General features: G+C 23.9%; 3 protein-coding genes across 8 annotated transcripts; 1 reads left to right on the forward strand and 2 right to left on the reverse strand.

Annotated features, from left to right (window-relative positions):
- The first annotated feature begins 163 nt into the window (after nt 1-163).
- Nucleotides 164-7,390, forward strand: LOC122510723 (cyclin-L1). Of its 2 annotated transcripts, XM_043625565.1 has the most exons (5): nt 363-499; nt 1,281-1,363; nt 3,595-3,779; nt 4,148-4,732; nt 7,100-7,390. In XM_043625565.1, the coding sequence occupies exons 3-5, from the start codon at nt 3,601-3,603 to the stop codon at nt 7,332-7,334; spliced, it is 999 nt and encodes a 332-aa protein (XP_043481500.1). In that variant the 5' UTR covers nt 363-499; nt 1,281-1,363; nt 3,595-3,600; the 3' UTR covers nt 7,335-7,390. The 2 variants fall into 2 exon arrangements, with proteins under 2 accessions (XP_043481499.1, XP_043481500.1); XM_043625564.1 differs by lacking the exon at nt 1,281-1,363 and having other exon boundaries at nt 164-499.
- Nucleotides 7,391-7,832: 442 nt separating this feature from the next.
- Nucleotides 7,833-11,110, reverse strand: LOC122510652 (leucine-rich repeat-containing protein 51-like). The gene is made up of 2 exons (XM_043625428.1): nt 11,099-11,110; nt 7,833-8,327 (listed from the first exon to the last, which is right to left on the reverse strand). The coding sequence occupies exons 1-2, from the start codon at nt 11,108-11,110 to the stop codon at nt 7,833-7,835; spliced, it is 507 nt and encodes a 168-aa protein (XP_043481363.1).
- Nucleotides 11,111-11,591: 481 nt separating this feature from the next.
- LOC122510725 (coronin-6) lies at nt 11,592-21,403 on the reverse strand. 5 transcript variants are annotated; one of them, XM_043625571.1, is made up of 6 exons: nt 21,047-21,403; nt 18,996-19,201; nt 15,553-16,034; nt 14,930-15,308; nt 12,111-12,344; nt 11,592-12,024 (listed from the first exon to the last, which is right to left on the reverse strand). In XM_043625571.1, exons 2-6 carry the CDS (start codon nt 19,191-19,193, stop codon nt 11,839-11,841), a joined length of 1,479 nt encoding a protein of 492 aa, XP_043481506.1. In that variant the 5' UTR covers nt 19,194-19,201; nt 21,047-21,403; the 3' UTR covers nt 11,592-11,838. The 5 variants fall into 5 exon arrangements, with proteins under 5 accessions (XP_043481506.1, XP_043481508.1, XP_043481503.1 ...); XM_043625573.1 differs by lacking the exon at nt 21,047-21,403 and adding an exon at nt 20,904-21,026; XM_043625568.1 differs by lacking the exon at nt 21,047-21,403 and adding an exon at nt 20,095-20,245.
- Between the last annotated feature and the right edge of the window lie 286 nt (nt 21,404-21,689).

Below are 21,689 nucleotides of genomic sequence, written 5' to 3' on the forward strand. Positions count from 1 at the left end.
ATTAATTATGATTGCATCAGGTGATGTGTAACGTAATTTAGGAAGTTTTACCGATACTAGCGTCACTAGTGACCCTATTTTCCCAACACTGCTCTACCAGCATTTCTGATTGGTTTATATTTCACACGCTAATTAGAAGCTAGTTTCACTCTATTTACTTTGCTCTATGTTTGCAGTCACAGTGGCAGTGTGCAGGAAGCCACAGCTTTTTAGTCATAAAGTGGTTTTTTTTGTGCATTTGTTCATTTTTTGACAATTTTTTGTTTAAAAAATGGGCAGTAAAGAAAATTCCGCATCGGCGACAACGAAAACAACAACTTTAAATACGAAAACATATGGTAAAATATTGTTAACACTCCAAAATTGTCTTTTACCTGAGGAAAAATTAGTATCGACGCCTTCGCATTTGGATGGTCTTGACGCTGAAACAGAAACTGAGCTTCGCATTTTAGGATGTGAACTTATTCAAACTGCTGGAATTTTATTAAAATTGCCACAGGTAATTATTATTTTATAAATTCTTTTCGCTTTTTTTCTTTATATTTTTCCAAAAAAAAAAAAGAAAGAACTCTTTCTCTGTGTGTCTAACCTCAAAATATACCTTTCCTGTTATAATTGTCAATTTTTTCATAAACGAAATACTTTCCAGAAAAAATTTTAAATTTTGTAATTTTCGATTTGCACTCACAATAGGTAATGTAATTTTGAAAATTTTTTAAAAGAAAAATGCTTTTTGATCAAGTCTGATAAATATGATTCTTTCGATTGCATTACGTTTATTGTCAACATAACCTTCAAATGCGTGAAATTTAGGATTTGAGTTTCAGTGCTAAAAAATATAACAGTAAATTATGTTTTGCATTTGAAATTTTAATGTATAGGTTGAGGGTAAAATATTCATTTCATTCACGTGGTGTAAATTATATTTATTCGCTTCTTTACGAGTGTGGATTTTATAAAAGAAAAAAATGGATTTTCTTGTACTTTTATATTAAAGAGAAAATAATGACACTAAAAGTAATTATACATTACTTTTAGTTTCATTATAATTGAAAAAAATATTCGTAACGTATAGAAAATAATTTACTATTTCATTGTTGTATTCATGTTTAATATTACATTATGCAACTTGAAATTTATCTTCAGTCTATGTGTTATATGTACTGTTTTAATTTATATTAATTATAATATTCTCAAGTGAGATAATATTTTTATAAACAAAATTTTTCTATATTTACAATTGTTCTTTTTAATGAGACAAAATGATTTTCGTAAACTAGGTCTGTCAGACCCGAGGAGAGTTGGGATGAAAAACGTTTGCCACTCATTCTGGAACCAAAAAAATGAAACTGGAATATGATGGGTAATTTTTATGATGAGACAGAAAAAAATGCTTTCAGGCAAATTCTTAATTGAATTCCTTAGCCTGGAAAGATTGAAAAATAGAAAAACAATTTTTTCAGTGTCTCAAAAGGTAACGCTGAGAAGCTTTACTGATTTTGAAGTCAAAATCAAGTTTTTTACAGTGATTGAAGTGCTTCTTATGTTTACAAAAATTTGTGTCTGTTTAATAAATAAATATTTTTCAGAGAAAAAAAAAAATTTTTTGCAGGACAAACACTTTATCGAAGGATTGAAATAATAGTTTGATAATGAAAAAATAAGGAATATGTTTATCTCTTTAACCCTTCAGCGGTAAGTAGTTAACATTGTGAAAACTTTCAGAGTTTACATTGAAACTAAATATTTTACATTAAAAGTATGGCTAACTAATAAATAGCTCATTATTTACAAACTACAATTAATTACAAAAATTAAAATTAATTAGAAAAAGAGCAGATTTTGTAATAATTCGATTTTACTTTTAGAAAAATAAGAGATTTTTTAGAAATAAAACAAAATTGGAGAAAGTTTACTGGGTAAATCTAAATATTATAATCTCGTGTTTATTCTGATTTTTATCATCATGACTAATGGCAAATTGAAAAATTTTGTTTAACTCTGGAATTTTTTAGTGTTGTTTATCAGTGATAATTTATTTGTCATTACAAATGTTCGGTGCATAAGATGTTGACTGGTCAAATAATTACTTCAAAAAATGCAACAGTATTTACGGAGTTTTTACATTTACTATCATAATTACCCTTCGGTACAGTTTTCAGAAAAAAGAAATAAAATTACTCTTTTAAAACTACAATTACAAATGATTTAAATTAAGTAAATTGGAAGATTTTTAATTTAAATTTTTGAAATAAACAAATATAGAAACATTATATTCAAATTACTAAAACTCAGACGCTAAAGGGTTAAATTGTAATAATCATGCCTGTTACTCTCTTTCAGTTATTCTTTTTGTTTTTAAAAATTGTAAAATTCAAAATTTAATTCTTTAATAAGTAATGATGTACTTGAAGAAAATTCGAAAATCCACATTTTGTTCAGTGTATGAGAAAATTTCGTTTACAGCTAATTGTGTAATTAATTAACTTAGAACCAAAATCTCAGTGAAATGGAAAAAAAATTATATTCCTAAAGTTCTAAATGTCAAGTTGCTGAAGTTCACAACGTTTATAATCAACAATTTAGAAGAAAAAATATTTTTCTATTTAAATTTGTATATATATTTTTGTATAAAAAAAAACCTTTTTCATAATTGATCAATAATTTGAACTAGAAAAAATTGTAAGCAAAACATTTTATTGTTCTCGTCAAGAAAAATATTTTTTTCCTTTCAATCTTTGATCTTAGATGTGAATTTCAACGACGATGTTCAAATAGACGAAATTTATTTGTTTCCTCTTCAAATTAAAATTTTCGGTCACAAGCAAAAAAAATGTATTATAAAGTCACGAAGAGTTAAATTTGAGTTTTTAATTTTTTATTAGAATCGGTAATTGTTGAAAATATGTTTAATGACAAATATTTCGTTCACTTGAATATTCGAAACTTCTGGATTATAAAAATTGAAAAAGAATTATAATTTCAATTTTTTTTAAATTGTTGAGTGTTTGTATCAAAAGTGTATCATCACTTGATAATTACAGCAAATTTAAAACTAAAAAGTAGACAAGGTAAGTATAGTTACGAATTTTAAGAATTAATGAATTAATATTATAAATTTTAATTTAAATGTTCAAATCATTAAATCGTTTAATCTAAATTTTTAAATGATTAAATAATTGAATCTAAATTTGCAAATAATTTAATCTAAATTCGTAAATGATTGAATAATTTTATCTAAATTTTTAAATGATTAAATTATTTAAATTCAAATATTGTAATATTAATTAATTGATTTATTGAATAATGATTCGACGGAAATCCATCATAAATTGTATAAATCCACACTCGAATTTTCAGTACAGTAAAAATGTTTATTGTTTCATAGGATTCTACAGAAATTATTAAAAAAAAAAACGAAGAAAAGGTTTTGGCAACGTATAACAATCGAGAAAAGAACATAATAGAATACGAAATAAAAAGTGAATTACTATTCGTCTTTTTTTCTTGAAAAAAGAAAAAAAGATGAATTTACTATTTACAAGAGGCGGTTTTTTTTATTTAAAAAAAATGTTTTTTCTTTTGTCTTTCCAGGTCGCAATGGCTACGGGTCAAGTGATATTTCAACGTTTCTACTACAGCAAATCTTTAGTGAGACATAATATGGAAATCACGGCTATGGGATGCGTTTGTCTAGCTAGTAAAATTGAGGAAGCTCCAAGGAGGATAAGAGACGTTATTAACGTATTTAATCACATTAAACAAGTTTCCAGTCAAAAGTACGTATTCAATTCTGTTTAATTCAATCTCATTCAATTCAATTCAATTCAAAGAATAAAATTAGAAAATATTTTCGAAACAATTATTTTTCTTAAAAGAGTATTTTTATTTTACAATTAAAAAAGAATATAATTAGAAAATATTTAAATTTTGAAACAATTATTTTTTTTAAAGGATTATTTTTATTTTACAATTAAAGATATTCGCAAATAAATTTTTAAAAATATGTTTTTGTGTTGTCTAATAATTTTTAGAGTAAATGATAATAATTATTCTTTAGTGTCTGGAAATCAGGGAAAAATTAGGAAAGAAGAAAATCAAACTTTTGTGTCAAACTCGATTAAATAATTTAATTTATTATTTTCAGACCAATTCAACCGGTAATTCTTGACCAAAATTATGTGGGTTTGAAGAATCAAGTCATTAAATCCGAGCGACGTGTTTTAAAGGAACTTGGATTTTGCGTTCACGTGAAGCATCCACACAAAATTATTGTCATGTATCTACAAGTATTGGGCTATGAGAAAAATAAGGGACTAATGCAACAAAGTTGGAATTACATGAATGATTCATTACGTTCGGATGTATTTTTGAGGCATCATCCGGAAACTGTAGCGAGTGCTTGCATTTATTTGGCGGCACGACAACTTCAACTTTCATTGCCATCGTCGCCGGCATGGTTCTCCGTTTTTAAAGTCAAGGAGAAAGATATAAGGGACGTTTGTCGACGTATATTACGCCTTTACGTGCGGCCACGCATTAAACCGGAACAACTTGAGAAGAAAGTCGAGGAATTAAAGCGACAATATGAGGAAGCTCGATCAAAAGCTCGCGGGACTGATGCTGATGGTCACACGCCGAGTCCTCCACTTCCAAAACATCATAATGCTTGGGGTGGTTTCATTAGTCGAAGCGGATCGCACGCAATTCCTGAGAGAACGAAATCTCCAAGGTTTGTGTAAACAAATTTAATTAATTATCTAATTCTTTTTAATTTCAGGCTTCAGATATGATTACTTTTTCAATTGTTTTGAAAAAAGGCAATTTTTTATTTTTTATTTTCAAAAAATGTGATTTTTTTCCTTCCTTTCAAATATTGCAATAAAATAGAAATTTTTTGGTATAAAATACAACTTATTTCGATTTTTAAAGTGTGAAAAATTGAAATGAAAATTTGAAAAAAATTAGTGGAAATTAGTTTTATAAACTTATAGATTCAAATATTTTTAAAAAAATAATTCTTAAGTTTTTCATTACAAATTTTCGAAACTAAGCTCCTAGAAAATTTTATAAATTTGAAGACAAAATAAAATATATCGTTGCATTATTTTTTTGTTTTTAAAAATTGATTTATTGAATAAAAAATTGGTCTGCTGACTTCAAACTCATATTACTTCCAATAATTTCAATAACATAGTTCCAAAAATTCAAATCGCTGCAAAAAATAATTACAATAATATTTTTTAGAATTATTATTCAAATTTGGGAGAAATTAATCATTTTAAAAATTTTTAATTAAAATTCTTCAAATAAATTAAATACTTTTATTAAATTCTCAAAACATTCCTTTAGGAAATTCAATTATTTTAGAAAAATTACATTTTTAAAAACTATTTATTAATTATAAATGTATTCAAATAACTTTTATCATAATTTTCTAAAATTCATTTATTTTCAAGAAAAGTTCATTAAAAATCTTTAAAAATCTCCTTCTCTAGACTTATCATTAAAATTTTGCATAAATCATGTATTTTCATATTTTGCAAAATAAATTCTCGGTAAACCTTATTTTTTAATGTTTTTAGAAAATTCTTTTATTGGATTTAATTATTTTCCAAAAATTTTATTAAATTTCCATATTATTTTGAAAATTTGTGAATTATATTTTATGAAAGAAACTATTAAAAATTATTATAAGTTTTTTATTTAAATCTGATTTTAAGAATTTTTTTATTGTAATTGTTTAAAAATCAATCATTTTCTATATATGTTTGGTTACATAATTTCAATAATTTACATTATTTATCTTTCACTTTATAAAATTTTAAACAGTTACAATAATTATAATTTAATAAAATGATTTTTTGTATTCAAATACTTGTGAGATATCGACGAAATTATGGAAAATGAATAAAAATAATTGAAAATTGATTTGAAGAAAAAATTATATTATAAATTTTAATTATAAATTCTTGAAAATAATTGAATTTTGAAAGAATTATAGTTGTAATTTTTGGAAATAATTGAATTTTGAAAGAATTGTAATTCTAAAGTTTTGGAAATAATTGAATTTTGAAAGAATTAGAATTGTAATTTTTTGAAAGAATTGTAATTCTAATTTTTGTAAATAATTGAATTTTGTATGAATTCTAATTGTAATTTTTTTAAATAATTGAATTTTTAAACAATTGCAATTCTAATTTTGGGAAATAATCGAATTTTAAAAGAATTGTTATTCTAATGTTTGGAAATAATTGAATTTTTGAAGAATTGAAATTATAATTATTTGAAATAATTTTATTTTAAAATGAGAATTGCAATTATAATTTTTGGAAATAATTGAATTTTAATAGAATTGGAATTGTAATTTTTTGAAATAATTGAATTTTAATAGAATTGAAAATGTAATTTTTTGAAATAATTAAATTTTGAAAGAATTGGAATTTAATTTTTGGAAATAATTGAATTTGGGAAGAGCGCAATTAAAATTAAAAAATTTATTTTTATGTAGAGGAATTAATTAGTAATAAGCCTTTTTTTGACCTTAAAGTCGATCCGCAGGCCTGTAATTTCAATTCAACTTTTATTTTTTACTTGAACAAATAATTCCTTTTAGATAAAAATAATTATTTTATTACTCGGTCGTTTTTAATAACAAAAAAATAAAGATCACTCCAAATCAAGAAGTGATCGTTATCTCCATCTTTTTAAATTGAAAATTGAGAACATACATATATTAAATTATGAATTAATTAATCGATCTTTTTGTTAAAATTATTTTTTTTTTCAAACATTAATAACAAGAAGTAATTAATTTTTTTTTAATTTTGAAAATTCGTTAAATCTTTCACCAATTTCGACAATTTTGTTAAATTTTGTTATTATTTCTAATTAAAAAAAGAAAAAATTGAAAAATATGTAAAGTTTATGTAAAATTTTTCCAAAAATTCGTTAAATCCTTCACCAATTTTCACAATTTCGTTAAATTTTTTTATTATTTCTAATTAAAAAAAGAAAAAATTGTAAAATACATAAAGATTAGAATTTTGTCGTTATTCCGAAAAGTGAAAACTGATTGAAATTTATGTTTCTTTTCCAGGAGATCGAAATCCACTAGTCCTTCACCAGTGCGCGACGTTGTGAAGCATTCGAAACGAAAGAAGCACAGCAGAAGTAGATCTCGAAGTCACAGTCGTTCGCATAAACCGAAAAAATCACAACGACGACGATCGAGTAGTCATAAATCGCGAAACAGATACAGATCACGAAGTAGATCCAGGGATCGTGATTTTGAAAAATCAAGTAAACATCGCAGTAAACATAGACGACATTAACCCTTAAGTCAACAAATTCTTAGGTACATGTAAATGTTTATTTAAAAACAAAAAGAAGCATAAAACTGATTTTTTATTTCTTGCATTTCCGAAACTGATCAACATCGACTTTCAAACAAATTAAATTGGAAATGTATATTTTTATATTACCAACACGAACGAAAAATTATTATCATTTATCAGGAATAAAATTACATTTTATGTAATTCTACACGATTTTTCAATTAATTTTGAAACTACAAAGACATTGTTTAGTTTTAATATCCAAAAAATAACAATAGATTTTTTTTATTGTAATACCAAATGTAAATAATATCGAGATGATTGACAGTTTCTTGAAAAAAAAAAATGACGTGCTGAGATAAAACATGTTTACACGCCTGTTGTGTGTGTATATATAATAAACTATTCACTTCTGTACAAAATTGAAAATATTTTTACAAAAACTAAATAAAAAGGAAAAAATGTGAGTGTAAAAAAGAAAAAAAAATTGTCTAATCAATCAGAAGAGTTGATCGTTTTAAAGAATCCTGTAGGTAATGCTTTTTTTCTTTCTAACGTAATTATTGGTGAAAAATCTAAATTCATTAATTTCGGTAGAATAATGACAATATACGATCTATAGTTTGATAATAATTCAATTGGATTTCCGTGTAGAGTTAATGTACGAAGTTTCGTTAATTTTCGTAATTTCAATACATTGTTCATGTTTGAAATTTTGTTACCATGTAAATAAAGGATTTTTAAATTTGAAAATTCGCCAAATTCTTCACCAATTTCCAAAATTTCGTTAAATGAAAGATCCAGCCAACTCAGCATTCTTGGATTATCGAGGGTATTGTTGATAAAACTCGTGAGATTTAATGTTGACGTTAATGAATTGTGACTAATCCAAAGGGAATTTGTCTGATAGCGATTTTCGGCAGTACGTTTTGGTGTTCTTCCGGTTCTTGTTGTTTGTAAATTCTTATTTGACAGGTCTCTTAGAATAAACTTATTTTAAAATCATTATTTAACTGATAAATAAAATAAACTAATATAAATAATTAAAAGATTTTTATTTTAAATTTACTAAATTTATAAATGAAAAATTTCAGAAGAAAATGTTTCGTTTCAGAAAAATGAATAAAAATATTCAGATTATTCAATATTTTTTCTAGAAATTTAAATTTTGAGAAAAGACATACCATCGAATGAAATAGCTTTCATGAAAGAATAATCTAAAGGAGGACTTATTATTTCTTTGTCTGTGCCGGTCCACCAATAAGTAGAATTTGCTGCTTGTTTTTTATCCATTACGAAAATTTCCTTTTTGGTTTTAACAAAATGTGAATAAATATTAAGAAACGTAAAATTGATTTTATTATTTTTGTGTCATCAGACGCGGTAAAATTGATATATTAAAACAAAAGACTGCTAAAACTTCAAAAGCTAATCTGATAATGTTTAAAGAAAAAAATTATTCTCAAAAAGTTTCATAACATTTTTAAACACGATTCAAAAAATTTTAATTAAAATTCTTTGCAAAATATTCAATTATTATCATAAATAATAAATTTTTCACGCTAGAATTGAATTATTTAAAATACAATTTTCAAGAAATTTTTATTAAGAAATCAATTATTTATTTTATTTTTCATTCAAATACTTTAATGAAATTCTTCAAAAGTAAGTAATTACTTTTAATACAATTTTAATTAGAATATTCGAAATAATTTAATTATTTCCAAAAATTTTAATAAAAATTCTTCGTAAAAATTCAATTATTTTTCCTACAAATAATAAAATTTTTCATAGCAATTCAATTATTTTCCTAAATAATAACATTTTTTAAAGAATTCAATGATTTTGAATAAATTGATTCAATAATTTTAATGCAATTTTTCGCTGAAATTCAATTATTTTCAAAAAATTTAATCAAATTCTATAGATTATTTTTAATTATTTTCAATAAAATTTTAATTAAATTTGTCCATGAAATTAGTACCTAAGAATTCAATTGTCCTCACAAGTTAAAATTCTTTGTCGAAATTCAATTATTTTCCTAAATAATAAAATACTTTAGATAAATATTAAATTATTTTCAATATAATTTTAATAAAATTCTTCTAAGAAATTAAATTATTTGGAATATAATTTTATCAAAATTCTTGGTAGATATTCAATTACTTTCGAAAAATTTAATCAAATTCTATATAAAAATTGAATTATTTTCAATAAAATTTTAATTAAATTCGTCCGTAAAATTAATACCTAAGAATTCAATTAATCTCATAAATTAAAATTCTTCGCGTAAAATTCAATTATTTTCATAAATAATAAACTAGTTTAGATAAATTCAATTATTTTGAATATAATTTTAATAAATTTCTTCTCAAAAATCCAATTATTTAAAATACAATTTTCATAACATTTTTCGATTAAAATCAATTATTAAAAAAAATTTGATAAAATCCGTTGCAAGAATTTATTACTTTCATAAATAATAAAATTATTCACAGGATTTCAATTTTTTTTAATAAAAATTTTTAATAAATTCTTAGAAAAATGCAATTTTAATTATAAAATTTTGAAAAAAATTAGATTTTAAAAGAATTGGTATTATTTTCATAAATAATAAAAATTATCGCAAAATTTAAATTATTTTTAATACAATTTAAAATGAATTCCTCCAAAAAATGCAATTATTAAAAGTTTCAATTAAAATGCTTCGAAAGAATTCAATTATTTTAAGAAATTTTCATAAAATTCTTCATAATATAATTACAATAAAACTCTATGCGGGAATTTAATTTTTTGTCATAAATAATAAAATACTTTAGATAAATTCAATTATTTTTAACATAATTTTAATAAAATTCTTCTCAGAAATTCAATTATTTAAAATACAATTTTCATAAAATTTTCTCAAATAAAATTAATTATTTCAAAAGATTTTCATAAAATTCTTCGCAAGAATTCAATTATTTTTGTAAATTATAGAATGATTCGTAGGATTTCAATTATTTTTAATACAAAATTTTAAATAAATTCGTAGAAAAATGCAATTTTTATTAAAAATTTTATTAAAATTCTTCGATTATCAATTATTTTAAGTAATTTTGATGCAATTTTTTATAAGAATTCAATTATAAGAAATATTTAATTATTCAATAAATTATTTATTTTTCTATTTAAATAATTGAATTCTCGTCGAAATTATGAAAAAGTAATAAAAATAATTCATAATTGATTTAGAGAAACAATTAGATTATAAATTTTAATTATAAATTCTTGAAAATAATTGAATTCTGAAGAAATTGGAATTTAAATAATTGAATTTTGAAAGAAATGTAAATCTAATTTTTGGAAACAATTGAATTTTGAAAGAAATTGCTGGTGTAATTATTGAAAGTAATTGAATTTTAAAAGAATTATAGTTGTAATTTTTGAAAGAATTGCAGTTGGAATTTTTTGCAATAATTGAATTTTAAAAGAATTACAATTGTAATTTTTAGAAAAATAGTGTTTTACATAAAAATGATTAAAAATTTTAGTTCCTGTGAAAAAATAAATAAGAAGATACAATTATCTGTATCTCAAAATAATTAAATCATTAAAACGAAAAATCCACTTTGAAATAAAAATATTAAAAAGTCAATTTAATCCGCAACCGATGTTTATTTTGTTTTCGATTAAAAAAACGAATTGATAAATTATCAAATGAATGTCAAATATTTTGTATTTTTTCTTATTTAGTGTTTTGGCGTAAAACTATTACAAACATTATGGAGCATCGTTCATTCATGATAATTAAAAAAATTATGCGTCAAGCATATTATAGCAAAAAAAAAAAAATTGGATTATTTTTTTACAATTAAAAAAACGAAGATGTATACATTGTATACATTTGTCATTAGTTTTGTTTAAAAAAAAAAAAGAAAACCGATGAATATCTAATTTGTCCTTCAAGTAAAAAATGTAACGTGTATCGCATTATAGAAAGAAATTTTTCTCAATTATAAGTGACTCAAATGAGCGATCTCTCATTTTTTTTTCTTTTTTTTAAGATTATTGTTATTTTACAAATAGTAAATATTATCTGTACAAATATAAGGCACTCGAGTGTTACGAAAAATTATCTTTTCATGGCGCATATACATTAAAATCTCAAAAAATAACATTATACTACCTATATAGTATATATTCATATAATATATGTGTAAATATATTATACGTTAATCCTAATAACAGGTAACGATGAATTATCTGAAAATATTTTTCTTTTCTTTTTTTTTTTGCGATACTGAAAAAAATGCGAGGATTCAGAGATGGTCTATATAAATAATGAAAATTATCGACGATTCATTAAGCACGCTAAAAATGCTAAATCCTAATATTTACACAAAGTATCATATCAAAATATAATATGACAATTTTTTTTTATTTATTTCACAATTAAATGAGTTCGTTGTTTTTATTTTAAAGCTATTTAAAAAAAAAAAAAAATATTATACTAAGTCAATCAAACCTCGTCTGATGCAAGTAATTCTTTATCCGTCGGTGGTGATGAGGGACGTTTTTCACTTCTTTCTTCTTCTTTCATTTGCAACGCCATTGCCGACTCCAAAACTCGAATTCGTCCCTCGTGTTTTAGAATTACTGCTTTTAATTTTCTAATTTCCTCGGCGAACTCCTTTATTATTTCCTCCTGAAGAGAAGTTTATTTCAGTTAGAAAAAATGTAATTTTGATAGGCGTGATTATTTTTTTTTCGCAGCGTGTAACGAATACTTACAGATACTTGTCCAATAGGTGCGCTTGAATTACCCGATTGAACTTTAGCTCCTTTACTAAGTAAATTGGCCTTTTTATTAACTTTGAGATCGTTTTTCGAGGCTGTCGGCTGATAGCCGTCCCTAAGGGAAATGAGCACTGGTTCAGCATCCTGACCGCCTTCCCACTCTTCCGCCGATATCGCTGCTGTGTCACCCGGCGTATCAGGATACAAATCTTCTTGAAATAATTCAGACTGCAAATTCAGCGTTAGATTAGAAAATTTAATTAAAAACTCCTTTTTTTATCTTTTAATTACTATTTTGTGTATATTTCACGCTTCGCACTCGATAATTAATTTTTAAAAAGTAGCAAAAAGTAATTTAAGTTTAAGACCGAAAAAGTAGCTATTGAAAAATTGAATTTGACGACAAAAAAACTCTTTTGGACGATTTACAAAAATTTGATTTTGCATTTTATTTTACTGTTTTTTTTCTAATTTTCATAAAAAATATTTACGTTATTTCTTCTGCTGCTAACAACTTCAATTCTCAATTTTTGCAAAATTCAATAATTTTCTAAATTTTTCTAAAATTCTTTGAAAATAATTTTTTTGTTGAAATTTTTAATTAAAATTATCCAAAACCTTAATGATTATTAAGAAAATCATAAATTAACATTTTTTTTAAATAAAAATTTTAATATTATTACAGTTTTACAACAATAAAAATTTTCAAAGATTTCAATTTAAAAATCTTTTAGAATTTAATTATTTCAAAGAATTTATAATATAACGGTTCCAATATTCAATTATTATCTAAAATGTATACTGAAATTCACTTTGGAATCAATTCTTATTAGAAAATGTTACAAGAATTCAATTATTTAAAATTCAATTATTATCAAAAATTCCAATTGCAATTCATTCAAAATTCAATTATTTACAAAAATTACACCTGCAATTCTTTCAAAATTCAATTATTTCAAAAAATTACAACTATAATTCTTTCAAAATTCAATTATTTCAAAAAAATTACAACTGCAATTCTTTCAAAATTCAATTATTTTCAAAAATTACAACTATAATTCTTTCAAAATTCAATTATTTCCAAAAATTAGAATTACAATTATTTTACAATCAATTATTTCCAAAAATTACAACAGCAAATTCTTTCAAAATTCAATTATTTCTAAAAATTACAATTCTAATTCTTTTAAAATTCAATTATTTCCAAAAATTAGAATTATACTTCTTTTAAAATTCCATTATTTCCAAAAATTAGAATTACAATTCTTTTAAAATTCAATTGTTTCCAAAAATTACAACTAAAATTCTTTTAAAATTAAATTACTTCCAATAATTTATTACACCAGCAATTTCTTTCAAAAATTAGAATTCCAATTCTTTCAAAATTCAATTATTTCAAAAAATTACAATTCTAATACTTTCAAAATTCGATTATTTTCAAGAATTTAGAATCTAACTGTTTCTCTAAATCAATTATAAATTATTTTTATTACTTTTTCCTAATTTCGGCGAGAATTCAATTATTTAAAGAGAAAAATAAATAATTGATTGAATAATTAAATATTTCTTAAAATTAAATTTTTATAAAAAATTTTATCAAAATTACTTAAAATAATTGATTTTTGAAGAATTTTAATAAAATTTTTAATAAGAATTGCATTTTTCTACGAATTTCTAACTTTTTCTCTAAATCAATTATCAATTATAAAAATAATAAAAATTAATGTTGTCATAATTTCGTCGAGAATTCAATTATTTAAATATAAAAATAAATAATTTATTGAATAATAAAATATTTCTTAAAATTGAATTTTTATAAAGAATTACATCAAAATTACTTAAAATAATTGATAATCGAAGAAATTTTATAAAATTTTTAAAATTAATAGCATTTTTTTAAGAAGTTATTTAAAATTTGTATTAAAAATAATTGAAATCCTGCGAATAATTTTATTATTTTTATTTATGAAAGTAATTCAATTCTTGCAACGGATTTTATTAATTGAATTCTTAGGTATTAATTTTACGGACGAATTTATTTAAAATTTTATTGAAAATAATTCAATTCTTATATAAAATTTGATTAAATTTTTCGAAAATAATTTAATTTCTGAGACGAATTTTGATAGAATTATATTCCAAATAATTTAATTTTTTCGAAGAATTTTATTAAAATTATATTGAAAATAATTGAATATAATATATCTAAAGTATTTTATTATTTAGGAAAATAATTTAATTCCGACGAAGAATTATAACTTATGAGAATAATTCAATTCTTATATAGAATTTTATTAAATTTTTCGAAAATAATTGAATTTCCGCGAAGAATTGCATTAAAATTTTTGAATCAATTTATTCAAAATCATTGAATTCTTTAAAAATTTTTATTGTTTAGGAAAATAATTGAATTGCTGTGAGAAATTTTATTATTTGTAAAAATAATTGAATTCTTACGAAGAATTTTTATTGAAATTTTTGGAAATAATTCTAATTAAAATTTTATTAAAAATAATTAATTTCTTTTGAAAAATTTCATTAAAATATTTTAAATAATTGATTTCTTAATTTTCGAAAAAATTTCTTGAAAATTGTATTTTAAATAATTAAATTCTAGCGTGAAAAATTTATTTATTTATTTATTTAAAAAACTATCGAAATAGTAGCTAATCGTAAAAAAAATTAGTAAATAGTTAATTTTAGTAGATGAGTGTAAAGCCTGATATATTTCTATTCTATATCGTGATAAATATTCTGTATATTATAATTAGAATTAGAAATCTAATTTTAAAAATTGAAAAATAGAAAATTACCTTTCTTGGAACAGTCATTGAGACAACTTGACAGAATCCCGAATTATTAAGTCGATAAAATCTCGAGATTTCACAACTGTTTACGTCGCATCCGCGTTTTGGCATCATTCCGATTCCCCGTTGAGGATCGGGCGTTTGGAAAGTGTTAATATAATGTACAAATGGTGGTTCGGGCGTTATTTCAAAATAACGAATCACCGAATCGCCTTTACCACAGAGAAACACCAAATTCGTATCGGGATCGTAAAGTGGAAACATAACTCCATTGCTAGTGTCTAATTCTACCATTACTATTGGTTCGGACAACATATCCGGTGCTCGCAGTGAATATTGCCTTTCCGACATTTTACTGAAGCCGGTCGTAAATATTAAACCGCCCCTGTAACAAGAAAGACAAGTTTAAAAAATTATCTACTTCTTCCATCTTTTCTTTTAAAAAATAAAAATGATAAAATAAAAATACTAAATTAAAAATAATAAATGAATTCAAAAATTGAAGTTAACGATCACTCCGAGTCAAAGACTCGGAGCGATCGTTAACTTCAATTTTTCAATTCATTTGACTGAGTGATATCATTATTAATATATATTTTCTTTTTTTTTAATTGTAAATAAATGTTTACCTGAGAAATATTGCACGTGTCGCTTTACTTCCCTCATGCGCGACAGCCTCCTCGAGAATTTTTCCCGATCTTGGATCGAGGAGGCGAATTTTTTTATCCTTACACGTGGTAACGAGTCGTGAGCCATCCCAATTCCAACACGCGGAATAAACAACATCCGGATGACAATCTATTCGCACTAGTGACTCGCCAGTGCCCACGTTCCAAATGATAACTAAATTATCTGAGCCCGCTGTGAGCAATATATTCAGGGCTGTTGGATGCCATAAAACTAGACCCACCCTCCTCTGATGAAGTTGAAGATCGACCACCGATTCCGTGAGAGTTCTCGATATTCCTCCATCGGGAATCTGCCAAACTTTCACTACACAGTCTTCAGAGCCTGACGCTATCACATTGTCATTGTGCGGGCACCACGCAATATCCAAAACAGGTCCCTTGTGCCCTCCAACTAGTGGATGATCTGCCGATATCCTACCGACCTGCAAATTTACAAAATTTGAAAATTATTACGAAAAAATATTATCTTAATTCTATTCTCATTCTATTCTAATTCAATTTTACTCTAATTTCATTCTATTCTCATTCAGGGTGGTCACAAGTTTCAGTTTATCAATTTTCCTGACATTTCCCTGACAATTTACTGACATTAAAATTACTTTCCCTGACAAAATTCTTTTTAAAGGAAAATATGAATGTTTAAGGAAAATAAGTAAAATTTAAATCAATTAATTTAAATAATTTTCTAAAAGTTCTTCAAGAATTAAATTATTTAAATACAAAAATTAAATTTTTTATAATAATTGTAATTTTATAAATATAATAGTTTTTCAATTTTGAATAATTTCCAAACAATTAAAATTAGGTTAAATCTTTTGAAAATAATTGAATTTTTGAAAAATATAATTAAAAATGATCAAATTTTTGAAGAATTTTAATTATAAACAGGACCATGATTTCTCAAAAATTTTAATAACTCTAAAAAGTAAATTTTCATAAATTTTTATTTACATTTTTCGAAGATAATTGAATTCTCATAGAGAATTTTATCAACAAATTTTTAAATAATTGAATTCTTGCGACGAATTCCAATAACATTTTTAAGAATAATTAAATTTTTCGAGAAATTCGATTAAAATTGTATTAAAAATAATTGAAATTCTGTGTTGAGTTCTATTAATTATGAAAGTAACTAAATTCCTAAAAAATTATTGAATCTCTATGAAAATTTTTTATTATTTATGAAAATAATGGAATTATTGTGAAGAAATCTATAAAAAATTTGCTAATAATTGAATTTCTGTCAAATTTTTAACTATTTATGAAAATAATTAAATGTAGAATTATATTAACACATTTTTTTAAATAATTGAATTCTTTTGGAGAATTTTATTAAAATAGAAAATATAAACAGTCACTGATTTATTTTTCTACAAGAATTAAAATTTTTAAATAATTTAAATATAAAATTTGTTGAAATTTAACTACATTTCTAAAAATTACAATTGTAATTCTTTTAAATTCAATTATTAACCAAAATTAGAATTACAATTCTTTTGAAATTCAATTATTTCAAAAAATTACAAATGCAATTCTTTCAAAATTCAATTAATTCAAAAAATTTAAATTACAATTCCTTCAAAATTAAATTATTTCCAAATTTACAACTCCAATTTCTTCAAAATTCAATTATTTTCAAAAATGACAACTGTAATTCTTTAAAAATTCAATTATTTCCAAAAATTGCAGTTCCAATTCTTTCAAAATTCAATTACTTGAAAAATAAGAATTCCAATTCTTTTAAAATTAAATTCTTTACAAAAATTACAACTATAATTCTTTACAAATTCAATTATTTCAAGAATTTATGATTAAAATTTATATCCTAACTTTTTCTCTAAATCAATTATCAATTATTTTTATTAATTTTGTCATAATCTCGCATAGAATTCAATTATTTAAACATTAAAATAAAAAATGTATTGAATAATTAAATATTTCTTCAAATTGATTTTTTATAAAAAATTTTATCAAAATTACTTAAAATAATTGATTTTCGAAGAATTTTATGAAAATCTTTTTAAACAATTAATTTTATTCAAAAAATGTTATGAAAATTGTATTTGTAATAATAAAATTCCTGTGAAAATTTTATCATTTTAAAAAATTATTAAATTTTTGTGAAGAATTTTATTAAAATTATGTTAAAAATAATTGAAATCATCCAAAATATTTTATTATTTATGAAAATACTTGAATTATTGCGAAGAAATTTATTAAAAAAATGTGCAAATAATTGAATTTGTGTGAAATTGAATAATTGAATTCTTTTGGAGAATTTTATTAAAATAGTAGTTATTGAAAATCATTAAATTAAGGAAAATTTATGAAAATAATTGAATTTTCGAGAAGAATTTTACTATTTATGAATATAATTTGAAATTTTAACTAGAATTTTTTTTTAATTTTTGAACAGAATTGAATTTTTGCGAAGAATTTTAATACTTTTGAAAATAATTGAATTTCTGCAATCATTTGTAACTTGTCCAAAATTTAATTTTTTTAGTGTTTTTAACTAGAATTCTTGTATAAATCTATTATTCGTTAATAATTAATTAAATATTATATATATTAAAAAATTGAACTAATTTCAGAAGCATTTGAATTATTAAAATTTTTCAAAAATCTAAATTCTTTAAAATTTCTAATTAAATTCATCCAGAATTGAAATTTTGTGATAATTTAAATGAAAACCTTCTGAAGTTCATCTACTTATGAAAATTGTAAATGCAACTCTTTTAAAATTTAATTAATTGTGAAATGTTTAAGTAAATTTATTCTTTAAATAATTTCTAAGTATAATAATTTTTTGATAGTTCTTGAAGAATTAAGTTGATTTAAAAATGAAATTATTGTCAGAAATAGAAAAAATTGAAGGTTTTGTATTAAAATTCATGGTAATTTCATAGTTTACAAGACAAACAAAACAGACTTCAAAATTCAGAATTTTCTTATGAATTTTAAAAATCTAATTTTTCCAATAATTTTAATAAAAATCCCTGACTTTTCCCTGAACTCCCTGACCTGTGACAACCCTGAATTCTATTCCAATTCAATTCTAATTTCTGTACTAAAAGACAGAATTTTATCCTTCTAGCAAATATTCTTAGCATTTACCGGTTTTTTTGCGAACATTTCAAAGAGGATAACAATTATATATATTAGCTCGCATTATCAGTTGTATTATCTGTGTCACGACTTTATCAGTAGCTTTCAACAGAGCCTTATAAGGCAATAGACAAAAAGAATAAATATAATTTACAATATAACTTTCCAATTGTGTTATCCAATTGCCAAAAACATTCAATTTTTCCATTTGAAATTTCAATAAAATTTTACCACTTCTCCAAAAATTAGTCATCAAATTAATAAAAAAAAAATACCTTATTATGAGGTAAAACTATGAAAGCACCGCCTCCAGCCGATTCGACGATAATGGCGAGAAATTTGGGATTGACCGCACAAAATGTGGAATCCCAGGAAGACTTGGAAACTCTAATATTGTCATAGCACTGTTCTCGTTTTAAAGCTGTTCCGTACACGTGGCGGAACTTGCTACTGCGAACCACTCGGAAAGACATACCTGGACCTTAAAAAGAGAGAGAGAAAAAAAATAACAATCAAAACTTGTCAATTTTCAATCCTTAACCTAAAATTTTTTTTCAGAGATGAAATCACCAAAAAGCTTATGATTACTAAGTATTATTTCAATAAATTATTGTTACATTCGGTGCCGTGAACGTGGGCGTCGTGTGGATCATCCCCCAATTTATAAATAGATTCCCCACCCTAAATGTTGAAACTGAACGAAGAACACTGAATATATAAAATGAAAATATTTTCGAATCACCGAGAGAGAAGAGAGAGAGAGAGAGAGAAAGATAGATAGGAGAGAGAGAGCTTTCTTGATGCCTTTAATAGAGTTGTGAAACACTGGAAAAAAAGAGGACCTTTCCAAATCTGGAAATCTTTATACATCGATAAATATAAAATTACAATTTTTAACTCGAAATTACTCAATTATTTTTATCCCGATAAATTGATAATTATAAAAATTTGAAAATACGTACGATTTCTCACGTTTGTAACTGGAGCATGTTTTGGCGCGACACCGTTCTCCTAACGCTGTTCTGTTTCGACTAATATCGGAGGCTCTCCCCCCGCCGCGAATACTTTAACGACTGGGCGAAACTGAGAAAAACCATTATTCGGATCACGTAAACCGTGTAATTCATCCGAGGGATCCGAGGGAACAGTCATACGTAAATATGAGTCATATTGAAACCTTCATTGACATTTGTAACCTAGTACATGAATCGCTCATAATCAACTTAATGAACCTAATGAACTTAATGAACCAAGACATTTTATTTAAATAAATAATATCCCAAAAAACTAAATTCATAAACAATTTTCTCTCCTAAATCCATGTTTCTTCTCCCAAAAAAAATGTTTTTATACTGCAATTTCCGAAAATCTTACTGTCCGCTTGTGATTGATCCATTGTGCTCCAAAATAAACTACACTTTCACTGGAAGACCAAAAAAACTGGTTTTTTTTTACATGAATAAATATATAATTAATTAAAATCCAGAAGTATGCATATTGCAAACATGGACATGTAGGGTGTGTTCTATACGCTGCGCGCGCAGATTTCTTAATTTAAAAGCTAAGCGTATTAGAAAAAACAAAATAAGTTAAACGAAAAAAAAGCAATCAATCCATTTTTTAATCATTTTTTTATAAAAAAAATAAACAATCCTTTTCAAATGCGGGAAACAAAAAAAAAAATTGTTACAATCATGCGTGAAAAAGACGAGGCAAAAAATTGATCCAAAAAATTGTTTATTCAGCGAGTTAAACAGTTAATACAATTGTTTTTGTTTATGGTTCGCAAATTTAAATAACGAATAATATTTTAATTTGAAAAGATGTCACGAATATAATTCGCCGGATGTCCGAAAGGAGGCGACTGCCAAGAAAAACCGGAAACCCTCTGAAACACCATATTTGGCAATGCGCACCCTAAACGCGTGCAAGAAGATTATTCTGACCTGTCCTGACTATTATAGTTCTAAATTTCACTTTCTTTTATTATTATTTTATTTACAAAACGCTATTCATATATCCTTCTCTCTCTCTCTCTCTCTTGTTTGTCATCATGCTTTTTATATTAGACATTTTTTTTTTGAGAAAAAAACACACGTTAGAGATTAGCTACTTTTTGGTGTTTTAGTAAAGAGAAAAAAAACTCAAATAATCAGATTGATAAGAAAGTTTTACGCTCTTACGATTAAATGAATCAAGGAAACTGAGGCAATTTTCGGCAAGTGTTTTTTTTTCCAGATGACAGACGACGCACGCTTTTAGAAAAGAGCTCTATCCCCCACCCTAGATTTTATCATCATCGGAACAAAATCCGAAGTATACTTACTTGACTTGCTTGTTGAACTGCCAAAAAACAGAACACACGAGTTTGCGCACGCGGAACTTGTTGATTTTTTTATAAAAAAGAAACTTTTCTCTAATGTAAATTTAATAATTTAATTTTTGTGTTATTTACATTATATTTATAACCTAAAAGTAAGGTTATGATCATTGAAAGACTATAATGATTATATTCGTAATAATAGATATATTACAAACAGTCTTTGAAGTTCATTATTGTTAATTTGTTTAAATGAAATTGTATTAAAATAATTAAAATTTTTTATACACATAATAGAGGTTAATGAAAACAAAAGAAAAAGTTAAAGAACATGTTTTTGTTCTAACGGTTTACGGTTGTGAACACTGTGGAGAATTTGCAAGCAGGGTTGGGCATCTAAAGTAACTTTAAGCTTTTATCACACGTCCTATACTATATGATTTTTGGAAATTTAATTTTTGTGGAATAAAAAAATCTTTCTTCGAATAATCTACTGCTTTCTATTTATTCCATTGTAACTGTATTATACTGAAGATACTATTTTTACAATTCTTTCTCGAGAAATTTGAAGAATTAGAAAAAGAAGAAGCGCTAGCCTCCTGTGGACACACCTTCATAGTTTCCATTTCCGATCTGAAGTTGTTAGTTT

The sequence above is a fragment of the Leptopilina heterotoma genome, unplaced genomic scaffold (assembly GCF_015476425.1).
Source record: "Leptopilina heterotoma isolate Lh14 unplaced genomic scaffold, ASM1547642v1 Lhet_73, whole genome shotgun sequence".
Taxonomy (NCBI): Eukaryota; Metazoa; Arthropoda; class Insecta; order Hymenoptera; family Figitidae; genus Leptopilina; species Leptopilina heterotoma.